Source organism: Aquila chrysaetos, chromosome 12, assembly GCF_900496995.4.
Source record: "Aquila chrysaetos chrysaetos chromosome 12, bAquChr1.4, whole genome shotgun sequence".
Classification (NCBI taxonomy): domain Eukaryota; kingdom Metazoa; phylum Chordata; class Aves; order Accipitriformes; family Accipitridae; genus Aquila; species Aquila chrysaetos.
This window is the reverse complement of record NC_044015.1, coordinates 12,892,158-12,914,326: the sequence shown is the minus strand read 5'-3', so window position 1 is coordinate 12,914,326 and position 22,169 is coordinate 12,892,158. Positions and strand designations below refer to the sequence as shown.

Sequence of the window (22,169 nt, the reverse complement as noted above, 5' to 3'; positions counted from 1 at the left end):
CATCATTAACAGCATCATGACAGTGTCCACGATAACACCACACCCTGTGTTGCAATCCGATTCAGAATCTGTTAATCCCCTGTCTTTGCAACTTCATCAGCCACAGGAATGTTTCTCTGCCAGACTATGTGTAATTGTAGCTGCAAATGAATCATCAGTAATATTGAGAAATTTTTGCAAGGTGCCATGGTATAAGAGAGCTGGTGTCATCCTCAGGGAAGGCAAAATGTCAGACAGGTTTAAGATGCACCTTTATAGCTCTATTGAAAGCAACACCTGACATGCCTGCCTGTGATAACTAGCTCCAAAGACACTTCTCAACACTACCTTCCAACATCTAAAAACCTTGAGTGACCCGTACTACCTTCCCAATGACAAGTTCTTGTTTTTAAAGGCAATGTGAACATCTGTCAGTTAAACCAGGCACAGAATAAGTCACATACTATAAAACAGTTTTCAGGCCTCAGTGTCTACTGCTTGGACATAGATGAGAGGTGAAGTATGTATCAATGAGAGAAGGGGGTGGTAACTCGAGCAGCTTTACCTTCACGTCAACATCAGCTACTGACCGCAGCTGCAGCACGTGGCCACTCACAACAACATCCAGCAGCAAGGCTCCATCCGAATCCAAGCCCCGGGCAATATGAGTCATTCGCAGAACCTCACCTATGAATTTTAACAGCACATTGATTTATCTTAACCAGAGACTCATGTTAGCCACACAGTATCTGAACTGGGATCCCTTGACCAGTTATTTTATACTCATTTTTATAAGGCATACCATGCCTATAATAAAAAACTTCACATTTTTCAAATCACAGCTCTAAAACCTGTATTTAAGCCTCAGAAAGCCATAGTCATTCAGAAATATTGGTGTAAGCACAAGACTCAAAATTCAGCAACAGTTATTGTGCTATTTTTTAAGAACTGCAGTATCTATCAAGCTTATTGGAAACAGAAAGAGATGGTATATCACAGGTAACGAACCAGTGGCAAACTCCACTTGAGTTTCTCTCTTGAAGACTGCATCAGTGAGCGTAAAACCATTCATTGCTTCTCCAATTTCTTTTGCAGTTGTCCAATAAACTGGGCTGAGTATAGAAACAAGCTTTCTCATCGCTGGACCTGAAAGAAATGCAACATAACATTGGAGAGTTTTTTTCCTAACATCACGCGACCCACATCTGTAGGAGTTAAATATGAAGACCTAACACTAGTGTAACCCTTAATATTTAAACCAGCAAAAATAGATATTGCTATATTCAGAGGAACCATTTTACAAATATTAATGTACTAGAAGTAAATATTGAAGATTCCCTTTTCCTCTCTCTGTCTATGGAAAGTTTAGATCAGTTTCTTCAGTGACACTTAATGAAATGAAGTGCTGAAAATTGGCATTGCACAGAATTCAGCCTGGGTCAAGGAAAAAGGTGATAAAAAGTAATAAAAAGCCTACCAAGGCTCCGAGGGACGTTTGTAATCTTTGCTTGTATTACTCTAGTTTCAGAGTCAGGACTGTCTGTTACTGTGGTATTCAGGAAAGCAATTCCAAATTCAATATCATTAATGTTTCCAATGATGCTGCCTTTGGCACGTGAAGGCCCACCTGTGCAGGGGAGGGAAGGGAGAAAGGAAAAAAAAAAAGGCCCATGTGAAAACTCTACGGTCTGATATTTTGGGGGAGAGAAAATTGAGAAATATTGTCCAGCATTTTAAGAAGTAAGGATACTTCTGCGTATATTACTACTTTATTTGCAAAAGTAAAGCTCGCAACCTGCAAACAACAGGATGCTGTACATATGTGGTCTGATACATGCACAGTAACATGGGAATCGCCTTATGCACTCACCCCTGTCTGAAAAGTGACAACTGTTTAACAGCATACTCTAGTGCTGTGTAGCAGGTTAACAAAAAATTTATTCAGCTGAAGTTGCAGGGGAGATTTAAGCCAAAAAAATTAAATTACTTCGTCAACTGGCCAAGACATGGGAGAGTACCGGTCAAATCAGGAGTGCCACAGGCTTTCGCCATGTTATCATTGCGTGCAGGCTGTAAATTAACTCACCAGGACATGCTTGGGTGTTACACCTGGATATTTGGGAGGAGTCTCCAGGACAAGGACGTCCATGATTTAACGGGGCTGGATTGCTGCACAGGCGTATTCGGGTCTGCTCTCCTCCTCCACAAGAGGCAGAGCACTGGCTCCATGTTTGCCACTGCCCCCAGTTTCCATCCACTGAAGATACAAAGAATGAAGAAAGCGACTTTTCATTTTAAAGTTGTCAGGCTGCACCAGTGATGCTTTAGTGTCATTCCTTTTTGATGGAACCAATGTGTTAGAGAAAAGAAATATCTCAATGGATGACAAAAACACCTTAATGGGCAGGTATGAACACTCCTCCCGTCAGAAACACACCACCTTCAAAATTTTGTTTGTCTATCAGCTGTACCAGAAACAAGGAGTCTCCTCCAGGGGATGTTTCCAGTATAATGGTTGGGGATTTAGCAAGAGCTACATAAAATTCTTCCCTAAGTCATGTTGAAGAGGTACCACTTCATGGGTGACCAGGGAAGCTTTGTACGGTATAAACTACATGTGTCACTCCGCACAATCATGCAAGTCCTCCCTAAGGGTGGCACACAGAGGTCCAGTGTGCAGCTAATTTGCTCAGCTGGTGTTTGGGACTTCTGCCAGCCACACCCCCCAGGAGGTTCTGCAGAGATGCCCCTGCCAGTCTCTGTGTCTGTTACCTGAAAGTATCAGGCTCCACAGAAACCGGTTTCAAAACTGAAAAAACATTGTCACATGCATGCAGACCCATCACAAACCAGTTGATAAAGAACAGCTGTCAATGTTCAGAATCTCCTGTCATACTTTTTGGTAGCCTATCACTAGAGACAACCTATCTGTCTAGAGCTTTGAGTGCTTTTACTCCTACAGAGAAAATATCTGAGGTTGCATGGGTATAAAACTGATGGAAGAGTACAAGAAACCAAACAAAACATAAATCTTGCAAATTAGGAACACATGTTCTATCTAGCCAAACACTCTACAAGAGGTCAATCAGAGTTGGCTTGAACTACACGTGTGGGAGTCTGCACAGCCTCGATAACAGGTGATACAATAGGACCATGACTGGACATTGAACAGAGTAATCTGGAAATGCCTGATCTGATACGATATTTGCCCAAAACTAGCAATGGTAAGAGGAAAGTAACAATTAAAACTTTGCTTAAGACAACCATTAGCCAAAATAACAGTAACAAGGGAACTGAAAAGAATTATAAAAGCAGCATGAAAGTTTGTGATTGGGCAGGATAAACCCAAGCAAGAGGAGGGTAAACACAGAACAGTCAGACTGGACTTGACACTGTAACCTCCATTGAGACCTGATGGAGAATTGTCCTCGCACACCACGAGCAGCAGGTATCCAGCTCGCAGAGGCTGACGCTATGGGGTGCGGCAAGCAGGGGCCTACACCTGGGGTGTGCGGATGTGGCCTCATCAGGGGCTTTGTTACCAGCATGTAGGTCAGCATGCATGTGGCACAGGTGTGCATAAAGTTGTGCATCTCCCACAGGAGGAGGGTGTGTAAAGGGGCGCGCATAGAGGAGGGATTTAATGATTTATTTTTTATTATATTAGAATTAATAATACTATAATAATAATAATAACAACAATAATAATAATCCCTTTCTGGGATGAGTTATAGAAGGGTGTTCAGAAATTTGTAGGTGTCTCTAGCATTGTGGTTTATCTTCCGTATTGCTGATACTGATCCTGAATGTGTAAGTTCACTGATTGCCCCTTAGTTATTATGTATTGTCAATAAATCAATTGACTGCTTTGATTATCATTTTACAGCATTTGAGCTGAGCATTTTTCCCTGCTCCTGGAATATATTATGAGAGTTCACTGGGAGCCTCATAAACTGTATTTACTGTAAAAACTAAGTAGAATTATTAGCTGTAGGACAGATTTTCATATGCTATTTCCTGTTTTGAATTAGTCCACCTCATTTGGGGAAAATCTAACATGTAAAGGGGGAAATCCTTGTAAGGTGACAGTCATTTAAAGGAAAAGTGAGAGTGGATCATTAGATTGTATGAAATGGCAAGTAATTACAGGAATGTCCTACATTCCTTTCATAATATGAAAATCTCACATATGTTATGTATACCCTGAAGTCTTCCAGGGAAAGCTGCATTTAATTTCTCTGTTAGTCTGAGCACTCACCAGGGCACAGTTCAGTGCTGCATCTCTGGATCTGCATGTCAGCCCCTGCGCATGCCCTTCCACCGCTGGCAGGACGAGGATTGTCACAGGTCCGGTATCGCCTCATCTGGCCTCCGTTGCACGTTCGGCTACAAGTTCCCCAACTACTCCATGGGCCCCAGTTGCCATGAACTGTAAAAATAAGTCAGATTTTATGTCTTCCTCTTAATAACAGATACTTAAAACCAGACAGTCAAGCTAGGAAAATATTCCTATTGGAGAGTAACTTTTAAATTTCTTTTCCCAAAATAAAAATAAAACCCCCAGACGATTAAAGATCTAAGGAAGTTATTTTGTCCAGCATTCAGTGACTTCTCAGAGCATATTAACCAACTCCAGAACACTGTCAGTTATAGGAAAAGTACGCAACACATATTATTAACCAAATGAGTCACTACACTTTACTGTGAGATATGAGAGAATCACTTTGCAGTACTTTCTGACAGGACAGTTTTAACACCGCTGCCACCACGGGAGGGGACATAGTTGGAATGTATTGGGTTTGTGTGGCAAGGTTTTGTTAGTGGGGGGGTGTCACAGGGGTGGCTTCTGTAAGAAGCTGCTGGAAGCTTCCCCTGTGTCCAACAGAGCCAATACCAGCTGGCTCTAAGATGGACCCACCGCCAGCCAAGGCTGAGCCAATCAGCACTAGTGGTAGTGCCTCTGGGATAACAGATTTAAGAAGGAAAAAAAAGTTGCAGGGCACAAAGAAACCGCAGCCGGAGAGAGGAGTGAGAACATGTAGGGGAAACAACCCTGCAGACCCCCAGGTCAGCGAAGAAGGAGGGGGAGGAGGTGCTCCAGGCACCAGAGCAGAGATTCCCCTGCAGCCCATGGGGAAGACCATGGTGAGGCAGGCTGTCCCCTTGCAGCCCAGGGAGGTCCACGGTGGAGCAGATATCCACCTGCAGCCTGGGGAGGACCCCACGCCGGAGCAGGTGGGTGCCCGAAGGAGGCTGTGACCCCGTGGGAAGCCCGCGCTGGAGCAGGTTTTCTGGCAGGACCTGTGGCCCCATGGAAGGGACCCACGCTGGAGCAGTTCATGAAGAACTGCAGCCCGTGGGAAGGACCCACGTTGGAGAAGTTCGTGGAGGACTGTCTCCCGTGGGAGGGACCCCACGATGGAGCAGGGGAAGAATGTGATGAATCCTGCCCCTGAAGAGGATGAAGCAGCAGAGATAACGTGTGATGAACTGACGCCAGCCCCCATTCCCCGTCCCCCTGCGCCGCTGGGGGGGTAGGTAGAGAATTTGGGAGTGAAGCTGTGCCCAGGAAGAAGGGAGGGGTGGAGGGAAGGTGTTTTGAAATTTGGTTTTATTTCTTATTACCCTGCTCTGGTTGATTGGCAATAAATTGAGTTAATTTTCCCCAAGTTGAGTCTGTTTTGCCCATGACAGTAATTGGTGAACGATCTCTCCCTGTCCTTATCTCGACCCATGAGCCCTTTGTTATATTTTTTCTCTCCCCTGTCCAGCTGATGGGCAGGGAGTGATAGAACAGCTTTGGTGGGTACCTGGCATCCAGCCAGGGTTAACCCACCACAGATAGGTGCGTGACCTCTGACAGTGTGGCAGGACCTTATGAACCAGCTGCTACTGGTTTGTGCTCCTAACAGTTAATATTTAAAATGTCCCAGTCACGCTGACTGATGAAGAAATGCTTTCACTCTTGCCAGGCAGCTAATACCACTTGCCTGTGTTCAGACCCCCCGATTTCTGTGGGAGTGTGTGATTTGTGGAAGGCTTCCTTCCTCTCATGCATACATACAAACCCAGTCAGTGGACAAGCAGCCTGACCCAAGGCACTTACTCGGACAAGGATCACTGTTGCAAAAATCAATTTGCATGTCGTTTCCTTCACATTTGTGGCCCCCAAACTGTGGGGCTGGGTCTGAGCAGTGGCGCGTTCTCTGCCTGCTGCCTCCTCCACAGGACACGGTGCAGGCACTCCAGCTGCTCCATGTGGTCCACTTCCCATCCACTGGCAAGAAAGGCATAGCATGGTACAGTTACAGTCTCTGACATTAGAAATAACAAAGCAAATCAGTGTTACATCAGGGTAAAACTGACTGTAGGATGTTACTGACTCTCTCTGGAGAACATCTAAGCTACACAGGGATTTCTACACAGGGATTTCCAGGAGTGAAACTGGAGAAAAGCATGACGTGTCTTTTAAATGACCTGTAAGCCTGACCAGAATCATGGTCAGGGATCACTCAGTCCTCAAGCTCAGTGAGTCTGATATTTCTAGGTATCTGTAAGCCAGTCAAACCATATAAAAAGTAGTCCCTGAAATTACCACACTGGGCAGATGGCTGGTACTAGTGCCATCCCCAAAACCCAATCTAGTTGCAGCTGCACTGTCTGAAGACGTAACCATCACCACCTTCTCCCCCCCGTTCCTAACCAACCTTTGATTTACCGGCTCAGCTGTTTATAGGAGTTATTACTAAATTATCTCATGTGAGCCAGGTTTGAGCGGTTGAATAGTATAACCTTTGATCTCCCAAGATGTGGTGACACAAACTGTTAAAAACAGGTATATCCATGTGAGCACTTGAGTTGGTGGCTGAGAAGAGGCTGATCAGTCACAAACTAGCTGTAAGCAACAGCATCCTTATCAGCAGCCCATCAAGCCAGAGAAATGTGCAACATTCAGCCCTCAGTTGCTTGACTACCGCAGGGTCAGTTCTCTCTTCTATCAGTTCACAGTTACGGTGGGGACTGAGCTTAGGATCTGGCACGTGCAAAATGGATTGTGAAGCTAGAAGGATCTAGTCTGAACTGCTGCACATTCCATTTCATGAAATTTCCCTTTGTTACCCCTGCACTCAGCCAGATACAGAGGTCAGATTTCAAATACTTGAGTTTTCCTATCCAGTCATGAAGGACTCATTGAAATGTGGAAGAAAAGGATAAATGAATAACAGAACCTAGGAAAATTTAAAAAAAGATATGTTTAGGAAACCTGTAATTTAACTGCCAAGGATTTAAAATGCTGCTTTCACACAGTGGCAGGGTAAAGGAAGAGAGACAAGGATAGGAGAAGAAATACCATGTGTTAGGTCTATAAAGGGATGCTAAAGATAGTGACAGGGGCCAGTGAAAAGAAAAGGCTTAAATGAATTTTTTTTTCAGGGACTACACTTTTAGAACTGGAAAGCTTTTGATATAAAGTAGAATTTGGAAAGGAAATGACAAGTTTGTCATTGTTCTCTTTGTGTCAAACGTATGTTACCTGGGCAGCGTCTCTTGTTGCAAACCTGCATCTGTGCATCAGACCCCTCACAGTATGATCCATCATGGGAGGGAGGAGGGCTATTGCAGAGCCTCAGTCGTGTCTGAGTACCTTTCCCACAAGTCTCACTGCAAGGACCCCATGGCAGCCAAGAACTCCACTCACCATCAACTGCAAAGGCAGCACAGCTATAAAACTGTTTCAATTATACAGCTGCTTTAACATGAAATTACAGCTCCACAGCCTAAGGCAAAAAAGCTACATTGTTCAGTATCAATAAATGAAATATTCTGAATAAGCCCTTGAAAAAACCTTTGCCTTGAGCAACAGCTAAAATGAATCAACAGTTTCCAGAAGAGAGATCAGTTCTTTCCTTTTTGTTTTCTGAATACATCACTTCACCTCACTACAATCTTGGAACAACAGAACTGAACACTTGATCAGATCTGGTGTTTTCATAAGTTACCTGGCTCTGACTGTCCTGTGCTAGGCTGAAGGTCTCAGCAGGGGAAGGGGCATGCTAGCTAAAAGCTGGCACACAGCTTCATTGGCTAGCAGTAAGCAGGAGCCAGAACCGATTTTGTTGCCAAGATCTAGAGAAATTAATCTCTAGATGGTGGATGAACATTTAGCATTGCAGTGGTAGCAAAGCCAGTGAAAAAGGGAAAAATCAATATAAAAAAAATTGTATAGAAGGAAACATGCCAGCAGTGAAGGGTGATGAATAAACTACAACCTGTCAAATGCAGGAAGTACTACTAAGACAGGAAGGAAACCTGAACATTCAGCTAGTTATGAGAAAGATGTTGCTGAAAATTAAAACAACAGAGAAAAGCATACTGATAATGTCTTAAATTATTAACTATTATGTTTTACGTGGTTTTTTAATAGCTTTTTCATTTTCATTGGCTTTGCATGACAGAGTAGTGAGTTTTACTCTGTGAGCATATGGGTAACAAACACTGAAAAACATAAATATACAAAATTAACATTTTTATTGGGGTGGGGGAAAGAGAAATTGCTGAAAATTTTCCTTGCACTTACTTTTGTGACTTCAGTTTCCAAGAACTACTGCCATTCAGTACTTTACAAGCAATGTTAATATAAAAAAATTCAGCATTTAATTCTTTTATAATTTAATAATCTGAAACAAGCTGAGAGAATTTGCATGGGGGGGGGGGGGGGAAGAAATCTCTACAGAAAGCCCCTTATGCAGCTAATTCTAACCCAATCTTCTCTTACCTGGGCAAGGCCTAATATTACACATGACTGAATCCACAGCACTGCCATCACAGGGCTTCCCACCATGCTGAGTTAGTGGGTTACTGCAGGTTCTGGTTCTGGTCCTGTTGCCTTGTCCACAGCTCTTTGAACACTCTTCCCACAGCCCCCACTCCGACCAGTTGCCATCCACTAAGAAACAGAAAACCCCACAGTTTTAATTAAAAAATATCTTCAAGGTATTTATTGAGATTTCCTCTTCCTTTCCACAGAAGTAAAAATGAATTCTAACTTCTTAGAAAAACTAGTATGTCATGAAGATCCGTGGTGATAACGGTTCACTGTTAGGGCACTTAACAAAAGGTACATTACAAGTATCAATTCATTAAAGAAATACCTGGACATGGCTTATTGTGGCAGCTGCGTATGTCTGCATCGGGCCCCTCACACCTCCTCCCGCCATTTGCTGGAAGAGGGTTGTTGCACTGACGGACTCTCTCCTGAACACCTTGACCACAAGTTACGCTGCAAGCTCGCCATTCAAGCCAATCAGAAAATCCACCGTGCACTGCAGTGAGAAAAATTATGCTCTATTTGTAACGTGCTTGTGCTTATAACACTCATAGATTGATACAGCAAAGTGAAAAATGCACTTCATAAGCCATACTTGGAAATCAAACTCCCTTCACGTCTTCATTACTGCAGAAATATCTTACTACAGTTCAGAGAATACTTCAGCTGCTCTGAAATAGTTACTGCTTATGCTCCTAAATGCTTTTCTTTAGAGGTACAATTAAGTTATGATATGTGTTCTGAGAATGGGATCTACTTCAAGACCCCTTCATTGTTATTTATGTGTCTCAATCCTTCACACTCATCTGTCTCACACAGCTGGATGAGCATAATGGAACAAATTTCATGAAACAAACCCACTGACATCTCAGATTAGGCTTAACATATACATAATGCATATATGGAAGATAAGATAAAATCTCTTATCCATAATATATGGGTAAGATACAATCTTGATCATAATTAATCTCAATTAATGCTGTAATCTACCAGTTTGATAGTCACAGTCCTATATTTTGTGAACCTACCCTGGACAGTCAGTGGTACTCTAACAAGAACAGATCCCATTAGATTCCTTGCTACACACTCATATTCAGACGTATCTTCCTTTTGTGCTGCAACAATACGCAAGGAGCCGTTAGACAGAACAGTCACTCTCTCATTGCTCACAACTGGATGACCTTGGCGGGACCATTTGATGGTTGGAGGAGGCTCTCCATTTGCCTGGCAGTTCAGCATTGCTGTGGCACCAGCTTCAATAACTGTCTCTACAGGTTCAACAGTAACGACTGGAGGACCTGAAAGAGAAAGGTTTCTTTAGGCAATAGCACATGGCTACATTTTTTTCATTGTATTGAATATTCAAGATCTGGTCAGAATGGGGGCAAAAAATTCTTAAGTCAGTTTACTTTGACTAAAATTATTATTGTTGATCTTCCACTGTCAAAATATATGCAAGTTAAAATGACAACGATAGGCTTTTTTTAATATGTAGCAATCTTAGAACCAAAGTGGGGATTGAGGCTTGACTATATGAGCACACAGTCGTCTTTATTGCTAAAATGTGTTGCTTTTCATAAAACCTGCAGGAAGATGCTATTAATCATGTCCAGAGGCAACTGAGACATAAGTCACAGATCCATACTGCTTGAGGCTGTAATAGGAAAGGGATGTTCAGAAATTCTACCACTAGTGAAAAAAATAATTCTAAAATATAATTTCTGCCAAAAATAAAATACTGTCAGTGAAAGCTGGGATTCATCTCACATAAGTGACCTAATTTAAAAGTTAAGAGTCTAGTTCAGTCTAGTTGTAGAGACATCCTCTCAAGTCAACTGAGAGAAACGGGCCCTTTCAGAAGGTGATTCACCCCATTCTAAGTTGGTTTCTAAGATGAAGCTGAATCACCCTCTATATGCTTCTCCTCTTTGACCTCAATCGCTAGCTTAGACTAGACTCTTAAATATTAATGATGAAAGACAAGATGAATCTTAACCTACAGTGCACTGCCCAACCTCCAAAACTTCAATGGGCACTACATACACCTATCCAAAGGTAGGTTATCACTCCAATCTAGCGGCATTAAACTTATCACTTTGAGTCTTACTCTGGAGTGTTAGCGTCAGACTGCGTTCCACCACACCAGCATCATTGGTAGCCACGCACTTGTAGTCACCAGCATCTTCATTCTAAAGAAATGAAAACCAAATAGTCATATAACCTGTCAACACGTAATGAAGGTTTCAGTTAACAGTGCACCTCCTGCAGGTGAATTTTCTGCAACACATGGCATGCACTGGATCTTAAGAGGCACCCAGTTAGATTCTAGGGTATCCCAACATTTTGTTTTTATTAACATTAAGCTGATACTGTAAATTATTTTTACTGTTACTAATCCATTTTTTATTTCCTTCAACTCCTTAATTCTGAGGATAATTTTTTTATTTAAATGAACTGAAGGGAGCTGCTGTTTTTAACCCCATTCCAAAATACAGGCATTGGTTTATAGGGATAAGATGGGTCTTGCCATTCATGTTAGGAATTTAGATGCTAAGAAGTTTGCACGTGGAGAACACAATTGCTTTTCAGCTGACTTGACTGGGTAGAACCCAGGCTCTTTTAAGGTCAAAAGCAAAAGTCCCATTTAATTGGGCATGACCAGGATTTCACACACCAATGATTAGTATGTAGAGTCAGTCTTTCTGACAATTAAAGAGAACAATAGCCCCCCCTGGGTTTTTTTTGTCACAGTAATTTGAGTCTAATTCTAGTCTGAATTAAAACATTTGTTAAAGGTAAAAGCAAAAGTGGATTAAATGTCTAGCCTCACTCTTTCAAAATAATATGATCTGGAATACCTTTATTAATCAAGTACAATGCAGAAACACATCATAACAGACCAGTGACTCACTACAGTGCCGTAGATAGCAAGAGAACCATTGTTAAGCTGTTGGATCCTGTTGCTAATCGGAACGCCAACTCCTTTTTTGCTCCACTGGATGGTTGGAGGTGGATCTCCTCGGACTTCGCAATTCAATATAGCATTGCCACCCAAGGGCTCAATTCGGCTAGAGTGGTAATCCCCTTTGAAGACCGGAGGCTCTGAAAAACCAAGTGATGGCAGAGAAATAGCAGAGTCAAAATAAAATGCCCTTAATGAAATTGCTGGTAGGCATCATTCATCTCTGACTTTCTGAAGTGTGAATTTCAATCTGTTTCAATTTTTTTCCATTTAACCATACACAAGGTAACAAATACTAGGGGTAACTGTTTTAAACTGAAAGAGGGTAGATTTAGATTAGTTATTAGGAAAAAATTCTTCACTGTGAGGGTGGCAAGACACCGGAACAAGTTGCCCAGAGAGGCTGTGGATGCCCCCTCTCTGGAAGTGTTCAAGGCCAGGTTGGATGGGGCTTTGAGCAACCTGGTCTAGTGCAAGCTGTCCCTGCCCATGGCAGTGGGGTGGAACTAGATGATCTTTAAGGTCCCTTCCAACCCAAACCATTCTATGACTCTATGATTCTACTATCAAAACAGATGGCTGTGTGAAACTGTCCAATAGTGACCACAACTACTGTTATTTTACATACCTTTGACATACACAAAACCAATAGCTTTGATTGAGCCAACTGTGTTTTCTGCTGTACATACATAGGTACCAGAGTCATCTTTAGATACTCTTTCAATAACAAGTTCACTGTGTCCATTTACATCATCATATTGTGCTGAAGGGAGAACACACAATAAAGGGTTACTTCAGTTATCTTAATCGTATACATCTCAGTGACTGTGATGTTGTAAGATTGTTTGAATTAGAGTGCTATTCAACAACACAGCTCAATGGCACTGTGCCATTTCATTTCTGAGACACCTCAGAAACGCACAGAAAAGTCACTGCTGTGACATTTGCCCACATGCATGTATTCATTTAAGTTGTCCCTTAATTTTGAGCTTTGTGCATCTGCATTCTATGAACTGCTGAGGTTTTCTTCATATTTAAGAGAAACAGCATCAGTTGTTGGATGCTGAGTAAATATCATCAGATACTGAATGTTCTTAAAGTGTTACATTATTGGCAACAGAAGAGGAACAATTTCTTAATTATCTTCCTTACAGCTTTGTTTCAGAGGCAATTTAATGACGTGATTGCATAATACTGAAGATATTCCTCACACAAGCACTCCCTAACAAGTTTGTTCCCTCTAGATTTTTTTCCTTCCTTATCCTAAACTAATTGCAATGCTATGTGGGGGGAAAACAACTCTAGAGCAGAATGCCCAGTAAGACCCAGTGTTACCCACCTGGAATGATGTTATTGTTAAAGGTCCATGTTATTTTGGGTACAGGTATCCCAGTTGCTTTGCAAGTTAATCTGAGCTGTTCTCCTTTAGTCAAAGCTATATCTCCGGGCAGTTCAGTAAAAGCTGGAAGTACATGAACTATCAGGGTGACAGTGTGTGTGTCTTCTCCAGCAGCATTGTTAGCAATACAGGTGTAACTACCAGAATCTTCAGGCTGAAAGAAAGCATGTTAGGGAAATTTCAGTTGTCATACATCCTATAAAATGCTACCACCTGTAACAATAAGAGAACCTCAAAAGGTTTGGAGCAAGCATTCAGCAGAAATGCTCATCTGAACTCTTTCACTTCCTCTAAATTTGAAAGATGACCTACACTTCTTTTTGCCATTCCTGAGAATTTATCATTACAAATTCTTCACAGATATTTTACTCCTCAAAGGATAATGAAACATTTATAAAGACTCTGGAACATTAAAAACAAGAAAACAAAATAAAACAAAGACTAATCCAGAAGTGGGTGAAAACTAAGAGAAGCAGGGTCTTATTACTGCTAAACCTGTCAAGTCATAGCTTAGATTTAGGGAACTTACAACAACGTTGTCCAAAATGAGGTCTCCATCTGACACAGCCCGGTATTTTCCTACTGACTGTGTTAACAGCATATTGTCCTTCTTCCAGTTTATTGTTGGTGTTGGAATCCCCTCAGCCACACAGGACAGAACAGCCTGGGAGTCCTCCGTGACTGTGTACTGCACATCCGTGCTGTGAATCTTGGGTGGAACTGTGAGAAGGTTTATTAAAAAGATTTACCTCCATGTATTATCCAAGAACTACTGTAAAAGCATACAATACTGGACTAAAGAAATCATTGCCTGGATCTTCTGTATTGTTTCTTGTCTCCATCAATGACCACCATTAAGCATGCCAGAGAAATGTGTGAAATACTTGTAACAAAGTATAAACCAAGTTAAGGAAATGTAATATTCTTCCTAAATTCAAGCAACTGACTTATAATACAACCAAATAAAACTCACCCATTAAGTAGCACAATTTTCCTGAACTTCTCCCTTACATCCTAGCTCCTTACCCTCCGCACGTTCATGCTGTGATAACACACATTGTTTCCATACAGTCCCACTTACTGTGCACAGCGAGCTCCATGCTAGAAGTGCTGGACCCTGCCAGGTTTGCCGCTATGCATGTATAACGGCCAGTGTCACCAGGCTGTACAAACACAATCTGCAGAGCACCAGTGCTAAGAATTCTTCTTCTAATGGACTCCGTTAGTTGCTGTCCATCTTTATGCCAACTGATCTCTGGCCCAGGGTAGCCTTCAGCCTCACATTGCAGAGTGACAGATTGATCAACAGGAACAACATATTTCTTGAGGTGGGACTTGATAACAGGAGGAACTGAAAAGAATTAAGAAAATTTTTAAAAGAATTAGATGTTGTAAGAAGCATGGAATGCTTCAGTTCTTAGTGAAAATAATACTAAAAGCATACTTTGATCCTAAAGTAGACAGACAACTAAAGGGAATAAACCTCCTGGGCTCTATTCAGCATTACATCAAATAGGAAAGCATTAGGTCCATTTCTATTGCTCAGAAATATCTTTTGACCAGCAGAAAGCGTGCACAAATTTCTTGCTGTAAATCACTACAAGAGTTTAAAAGATAATTTACCTTGAACTTTCAGTTTGATCTTCCCCAGAGCAGTGCCAGCTGGATTTTGAGCAACACACATGTAAGTGCCAGCATCTTCAACAGTTGATTTTGCAATCTGTAAACTGCCATTTGGAAGAACCATATAACTGTTGCCTAGAACAAATATAAGCAAAGTATGACACTTCTGTGTGCGTGTGTGTGTGTGTGTGTGTTTTATTTTTGTTTGTTTTTTAAATGAATGGGTTCCTTAGATATAAGTTTGAACATTCCAAAAAGAGAAAATAAGCTTCTGAGTTACAGCAAGTAGGCTGGATTTACAGGCTGTAAGAGGATACCTGTTGTGATTATATTGATGCCCTCCTTTTGCCATGTTATTACGGGTCGAGGTGTACCCGTCGCTTCACATGGTAGTAGAATGGGATTGTTCACAATGACATCCAGCACCCCTGGCTGAGTTTCGATAACTGGTGGTTCTGTGGAAAATACAGAAGATACTAAAATTGCATAACCTGAGAGTCTGAGAAGGCTATATTAGCAATGGCTGCATTCTGCCATCCTTACAGAGAGCTCAGTGGAAGTGCTTTTAAATATAACAACATGCTCAGCATGAGTATGGGTACAGAACACAGCCTTACTTCATGCAATTTGCCATCACAGATACATTTTAACTTACCAAAAAGCAAAGAAACAAAAATCTTACAAAACTAAATTACAGCAGCATGGACTGGGGGGCTCTATCCAAAGTACCAGAGTTGTAACTTTGCATGAGTAATGACTTTGTCAATAATCAGTGCACCCACGAGACAATTCAGCTAAGCAAGACACTACTTGTGATGGTCCACTCTGGCCTCACCATTACTCTGCAGCATACGTATGTATTTAAAGGGCAACGTTTACTGACAGAATGCACTTCCACTTCAGCTTCCCATCCTACCCTGAACATGAAGAGTGGCATGTCTGTGAGCTGAGCCAGCTGCGTTCCAGGCCACACAGGTGTACCGTCCCGCATGTGCTAGCTGAGCAGCAGGTATTTCAACAGCACCTGCAGCAGAGAGAGAGTGCATTAGAACATACAGCAGTATCCTGTATTCACAGTAAAACTATCTTACAGCATCCATCTAAAGAGGTCTATATTTTTATTCTAAGGAATTGGAGAGGAGTTTGGGGGGGGAGGGGGATTATTTACTTCCAGACATGTACAATCACACCCTTTCACTGATTTTCTGTGGCTGAGCTCCAGTCATGCACAGTACCTGAAGAGAGAATTCTGTAGCCATCTCCTCTGGGAAGCAACTTTATGCCATTTTTGGTCCAATGAACTGAGGGGACAGGAACCCCTGATGTGGTGCAGGAAATTACTACTGGAGACAGCTTTGTTACCAAAAGGTCTGTGGCTTCATCTGCTATAGATGGGGGCACTAAAAATGAAGATCAGTGTAAAGGTTACTTGCCCATTTTCATTTTTATGAATTCTTGGAAATAACTTATCTTTCTTGGGAATACCAGAGACTTATGGATATCAGTATCATAAAAGAATGATATAAAAATCTCATCTCAACATTAGAATGCCCCAAAGAAATTCTGGGTGCCATACACACGTAATAGCAATATCCCCTCTACCTTGAACAGTGAGCTCAACTGCTCTTTGATCTTCTCCTGCATCATTTGACACAGAGCACTCATAGACAGCAGTGTCATCCACAGTGGGAGAAATGATTACTAAGGAACCTGAAGATAGAAGTCTGAACAAAGAAAAGAGAAGAAAGTAAAAGCCATTGAAATACTTCTTTTCTTCTCAGGTAATCAGACCACTGAATTTGCTGGCTATACAAGATTATATTTAAGCATGGCTAGATTTTTAAAGTGCCAAAATCATCCTTGAAAACTTTAAACCCATGGTGAAAAGAAAACACCTCTCACCTGTATGTATTCTGGTTCTGGTCAACACTAAGCAGATGCCCATTCTTTTTCCAGCTAATTGCTGGTCTGGGAATTCCAGTGGTTTCACAAGGCAAAGTGGTCTGCACATTTACAGTAACTGTAATATTCGTATGTCCAGGAGCAATAGTTGGAGGAACTAAGGACAAACAAAGCCTAATTATTCAGAATAATTATATACATATGCCCACACACCCCTCTCATACCTATATATGTAGAGCTGAACTGCCTGAAGACATTTACTTGATTTTTGTAAAGAGTAACTTGACAGTAGTAAACATGTAGCATGGGATGTGTCAAGTCTTTCTAGTTCCAGTGCACCAGGAATACATATTTTTTTGTCATGAATGTTTGGGTTGTATTCCTAAGGCCATAAATGTCTTCCTTTTTTTTTGTTTTGTTTGTTTGTTTGTTTGGTTTTTTAACCAGAGCAGCTCAAAAGGGGCTAAACTTAAAATTGGATCTGGCAGAACAAGAAAAACGATGTAACTGGACTTCAGACTTGTAAAAACACATATATTTATCTAAAACCAAAACTCTTACCAAGAACCTGCAGATCAATTCGTTTGCGTTCAGTGCCAGCTGTATTGGTTGCCATGCACACGTATCTTCCTGTATCAGTAACATGTGCTGAGTGGATGTGTAGAGATCCATCCTCTAACATGGAATATCTGAAACAAAGCCATATATTTTTTTCTACTATCCAACCAACAGAACCATAGGCTATCCTGGTAGTACAGAAGGAAAAGATGACTCGGGGTCCACAACAAATAGCCTGAACACACGGTGTCTTAATTTGGGCACATAGAGTTTTCTCATTTATTGCACTTATTCTGACTTCACTCTGTCCCAGCACATCCATTTTCCAGAGAAATTATGAAATCTAGCTGACATAGTGATTCCACATAAATGATGCCAGATTTGCAGAAGATATCCAAAAGCCCTTTTTTATGGTTTCTCTTTTAACCTTAAAAAAACCTAATTAATGCTTGTACATTTTCTTTTTTCTTTGAAACATAACTGAATTCTTTAGCATTTGCTCAGTTCTAGAAAATGCCAAACTACTGCCCCTTAAAACAATCAGAAGACAGAAACCATTCACTGTAATAAAAGTTGATACTAGAACACATATAGAAAGTTTTATATATTAGAAACTGCACAGTACCCTCAAGTAGCTTTTGGTCTGCATGAAATTGCTTGGCTTCATCCCAAAACTCCATATATATAAAAAAAATAAAGTTCTTTCACATTTACTGTTCAAAATCTTTAATATCAGAAGAATTATTACTACATTTGGTTGTCAAAGGAGTTTTTTGTCCTTTACAATAAAAGCATGAAACCCTTGGTACTGCTACTTTTCTGTAGAACAACTTCTTTGTATTACTGTTTCTATCACCATATTATCCACATTTGGGTCTACAAGATGATAGTACAAATATTAGTTCTGACCTGTGAAAACAAAACTAATTTACAAATCAGAGGTCTAATTAAGCTTTCTGTAATTAATAATACATTCTTAAAAAACAATGAAGAATATTTATGCTGACTTCTGGACAATACCTTGTATTGTTTCCAGTAAAAATAGCCCCATCCTTCCTCCATGTAATTCTCGGGGTTGGTACTCCTTTTGCAACACACTCCAGAACAGCAGAAGCATTTAGATGCACAACAGCAGTCTGAGGACTGCTTTGGATTGTAGGAGCCACTGTAAAGGGAAAATTGCTGATGATACAGAGAAAAAAAACTTTATGCTGCAATGATTGAAACTAAACATGTGAAAACAGATGCAGTAACAGGTATGGGGATCACTGCAAAGACAGAAACAAGTTTCTTACCATTTTGTGTAGTGCATGATAATTGCCATGATGCAGTAGGGAATGAAAAAGAAAGTTTGTCTGAAATGCATTGTAAAGATCATCTTTGCAAGTTACTGCAAAGGTTATCATATAGCTAAAACAGGAATAGATTTCAGCATATTTAATTCAGTGAAATAAGGCTGTGGTGATATCCTTGCTTCCTAATTACAAATTAAGGAGAAAAAAGAATTTTAATTGGACCAGTAAGGACAGTCGCTGGGGTGACACAGTGTAATGCAGGTACACATGACTGGGCTATGAACAGAACAGAAATAGGAAAAAAGTTTCTTATCATCACCCAGGTGTGAGAATAGAATAGTTTCTCATCAGACTAGAGGTGAGAAAATAAATAGGTTTAAAATTAAATTCAGGCCTATGGTAGTACAGGACAAGTATGGAGATGCATAGGGCCCTTCAAGCCCTACCTTCCTACTATCTCATGCTTACAGGTGCAGAGAAGCAGCCACAGTTTTCAAGTAACTTGCAAAACTGGTGGCCAAGCTAGCTATGAAACTTAGTCCCCCAAGGTGCCAGTCAAATGCTTTTAAGAATTTATCTGAATTTGTCCAAGACCATTTCTCAGTCCTGGATCTGGGTGTTCGTTCTGGATGTATCGTGACTCTGTATCAGGATGATGGCTAGATGCACAGCACCTTCCATTAGCAGGAAGCACAGACAGATGGAGAGTGAGCTGTGGCGAGTCCCCAACAGGTCCTTTAGTGTGGGGGACAACTGTGGACTCAGATGGTGGCACACATGAGGTAATACACATGGTCCCAACAGTTTAGACACAGCCTAAGTGGCCAACACTTGGCTAGAAAGAGACTACTAATGCTTCTTTCTTGCCATTTTAACTCCTGCAGAAATACCATGCAAAGATCAAAATGCACAAGACTGGATCCATGATTTTACCATGTACTGTCAGCACGAACTCCCTGGTCATTTTTCCTGCGATATTACTTGCCACACATGTATAGCTTGCTGTATCGCTGAGGTCAGCATTATTGATCTGCAGGTATCGCCCATTGGATAGGATTCGAACTCGAGGAGTTCCCTAAGGGGAAAGAGAGAGAGAGTTTGACAAATTTAACTTTACCATTGTTCTCTTTATGAAGATAGAACATTCTTTCATTGCAGAGTAATAAAAGCCATGAAAGAAGGCCAAAGACAAACCAGGGACTGAATTCATTGCTGGCTTAACTTTGTTTACTTCCATGAAGATAATAGGGTAAACAATGTTTTAAAAAATTATCATTGCTTAATGGTTCCCCCTTGAAACCCCTACTGGGACTTGTGCCTGAAAAAGGCAACTTTTTTAGGTTACATAGCCAAAGAGCTTTTGAATTTTTATAGAAAGGGGCAGCTAATAGCACACAATGGACATTATTTATTCTTTTGAAAAATCCATGCACTCTACAGGCAGAAGAAATACAAGTTTCTCTACACTGTTCTTCAAACATCACAGTCTTGATCAGGTGGGAGCCAGCATAACCTTAGCCTACTAAGTTTACTAGCCAGAAAGTTTACTAGCCAGCATTTCTGAATATGAGGATACCACTCTTCTCAGCTCTACAGTGACTCTACAGCACCTGCTAGGTAGCCATTTGAAGTCAAAGCTTTTCTACCACAACCAGTCTGCATCATATCTGCATGAATGACTGACAGTAGTATCAACTACAAGTTTTCAAAAACCTGACTGGATTAAAAAAACAGTAGAAAAAGAACAGAAACTCAAACTTTTCCAGTATGTGCTACCCACACTTCAGATAAAATTGAAAGCTGACATTCCTTCCCGCCTACTCTTTTGGTTAGAAGATCTGAGAATAGCAACTACAACAGATAGGTGAAACTCCTTGGGTTCTGCACTAGTACCCTACTATGCTGGTCTCATACTAGGCACCAACTCAGCAAGTCTACCAGTGCAGAATAAACAGCAGTGCTGGAGCCTCACAGGTGAAATGATTCACCATCAGAGTAAATTACAGACAGTCAGATCTGGGGTAATAATTGGTATTTCCTGTTGAGTACATAGCCTATGCTATGGTTTCTAAACACAGAAGCATACAGATGACAAAAGACAAGCAATGAAGCTATCATTTAATCCTTATACTCTACTCAAGTTACGTCAGAAAACCCATCTTTGAAAAAATACAAATTCAGCAATTCTTGTAGTGTTTAAATAAAGCCAGATTAGGTCAAGACACTCCTACCTACTTTTCTTAACACTCAATGTGCATTTCCAGATCAATGAAGGGTACAAGGACTCCAAAGCTGCTAGAGGCTAGATCTTTCTATAGTTCTGTGAGAGACTGAATTGTTACCTTGAGCTGTTTGTCTCAAAGATTGTTAGGTGTGAGAGACTGGACTGTCATCTCAAGCCATTCATCTCAAGGATTGTTTGACCTGAGAGACTGAACTGTGAACTATTTATCTCAAGCCATTTGTCTCTGGGATAGCCTGTTTAAGCAGGACACTCCTCTGTCCATAAGGATGATTACCAGGCCATTGAGGCATCCAGGGGAGGAAACCCGATGAAGCATGCAGGAATGTGGAGACTACCATTCTCATGGAAACTGTAGCCTTTGAGATAAGATACTGGTTTCTAGTGTTGATCATGCGAAGGTGTTGTCATAGACGAACCCTGCAGTGTGTGAACAGTGCATGAACAGTACGTATGTGCATGCATCATCGAACTATGCCCTATAAAAAACACGTGGAGACAAGCCGTGGTGTGCACCCACCACCAAAGAATTGAAGACTGAGGACCAACTGGATGCCGCTGGATCCATGGTGGTGACTACCCTTGCAACTCTATCCCAACTGCTTGCTTGATTTCTGCCTTTTCTTCCATTCTATCCTATCGCTACTATTTTCTACTTTTGATACTTTTGATAATAAAAGCTCTTTTGAGTATATGGCATTTGACCTCGTTTGTGTCTTAATCTTGCTCTTGGGATCATATTGAAACCTTCCCCGACATTGGAACGGGACAAGTTCTGCTACCAAAAATCATGGTGCTGCACAATTATATCATTAAGCATACAGAGGTCTAGAGTAGACCTCAAAATCTGCACAGTGGAAGACAACAAAACTAGGAGGAATGACACCCTCCACCACAAGGGTGTTTCACAAAAATCAGTGATGATTTAAATTGAAATAACACTGCAATCTGAGAACCTGACTTTCTCCAATCCTCTCTTGTCACCACGAAACCTCTATTTTTCCAAGATAAGGAGGATGATATGCCACAGAGCACTTCTCTTTCCACACCCAAGGAGAGCTCTTTCTCACCTGCTTAGTATTAGTAGGCTGTTATATTTCTTTGAGTTTGAGAAAGCAACCAGGCATTCAGGAGGACACTAATGTTTTCCTGATATCTGGAGGATATATTTATATAAGCTAAGCTGAAGAATGAAAAGGATGGTAGGGACCAGAATAAACCCAAGTCTGCTACTTAAAATACATGTGACAAATTACGAGTGCCGTGTCTGAACTAAATTTATAGCTTAAATTTAGTGTTGGAGGAGAACTAACTCTAGAGATTGAAATTCCCTACTCTATTATAAATCAAAAGGCAGGGGATTGACCATACCACACAACCAA

General features: G+C 41.1%; 1 protein-coding gene across 2 annotated transcripts in view; it reads right to left on the bottom strand.

Annotated features, from left to right (window-relative positions):
• The window catches only part of HMCN1 (hemicentin 1), a 218,050-nt gene that overhangs the window by 19,052 nt on the left and 176,829 nt on the right, over positions 1 to 22,169 (bottom strand). For both annotated transcript variants that reach the window (XM_030031794.2, XM_041128002.1), the window contains exons 72-96: positions 19,479 to 19,620; positions 18,271 to 18,415; positions 17,254 to 17,381; positions 16,693 to 16,849; positions 16,393 to 16,514; positions 16,026 to 16,190; positions 15,707 to 15,814; positions 15,108 to 15,245; positions 14,791 to 14,925; positions 14,249 to 14,518; positions 13,697 to 13,887; positions 13,108 to 13,321; positions 12,397 to 12,531; positions 11,718 to 11,908; positions 10,914 to 10,995; positions 9,835 to 10,104; positions 9,132 to 9,302; positions 8,756 to 8,926; positions 7,514 to 7,684; positions 6,086 to 6,256; positions 4,238 to 4,408; positions 2,066 to 2,236; positions 1,457 to 1,606; positions 988 to 1,125; positions 545 to 666 (exon numbers count right to left, since the gene is read on the bottom strand). In XM_030031794.2, the coding sequence (XP_029887654.1) occupies positions 545 to 666; positions 988 to 1,125; positions 1,457 to 1,606; positions 2,066 to 2,236; positions 4,238 to 4,408; positions 6,086 to 6,256; positions 7,514 to 7,684; positions 8,756 to 8,926; positions 9,132 to 9,302; positions 9,835 to 10,104; positions 10,914 to 10,995; positions 11,718 to 11,908; positions 12,397 to 12,531; positions 13,108 to 13,321; positions 13,697 to 13,887; positions 14,249 to 14,518; positions 14,791 to 14,925; positions 15,108 to 15,245; positions 15,707 to 15,814; positions 16,026 to 16,190; positions 16,393 to 16,514; positions 16,693 to 16,849; positions 17,254 to 17,381; positions 18,271 to 18,415; positions 19,479 to 19,620 (4,029 nt within the window). The remainder of the gene's footprint in view (positions 1 to 544; positions 667 to 987; positions 1,126 to 1,456; positions 1,607 to 2,065; positions 2,237 to 4,237; positions 4,409 to 6,085; positions 6,257 to 7,513; positions 7,685 to 8,755; positions 8,927 to 9,131; positions 9,303 to 9,834; positions 10,105 to 10,913; positions 10,996 to 11,717; positions 11,909 to 12,396; positions 12,532 to 13,107; positions 13,322 to 13,696; positions 13,888 to 14,248; positions 14,519 to 14,790; positions 14,926 to 15,107; positions 15,246 to 15,706; positions 15,815 to 16,025; positions 16,191 to 16,392; positions 16,515 to 16,692; positions 16,850 to 17,253; positions 17,382 to 18,270; positions 18,416 to 19,478; positions 19,621 to 22,169) is intronic.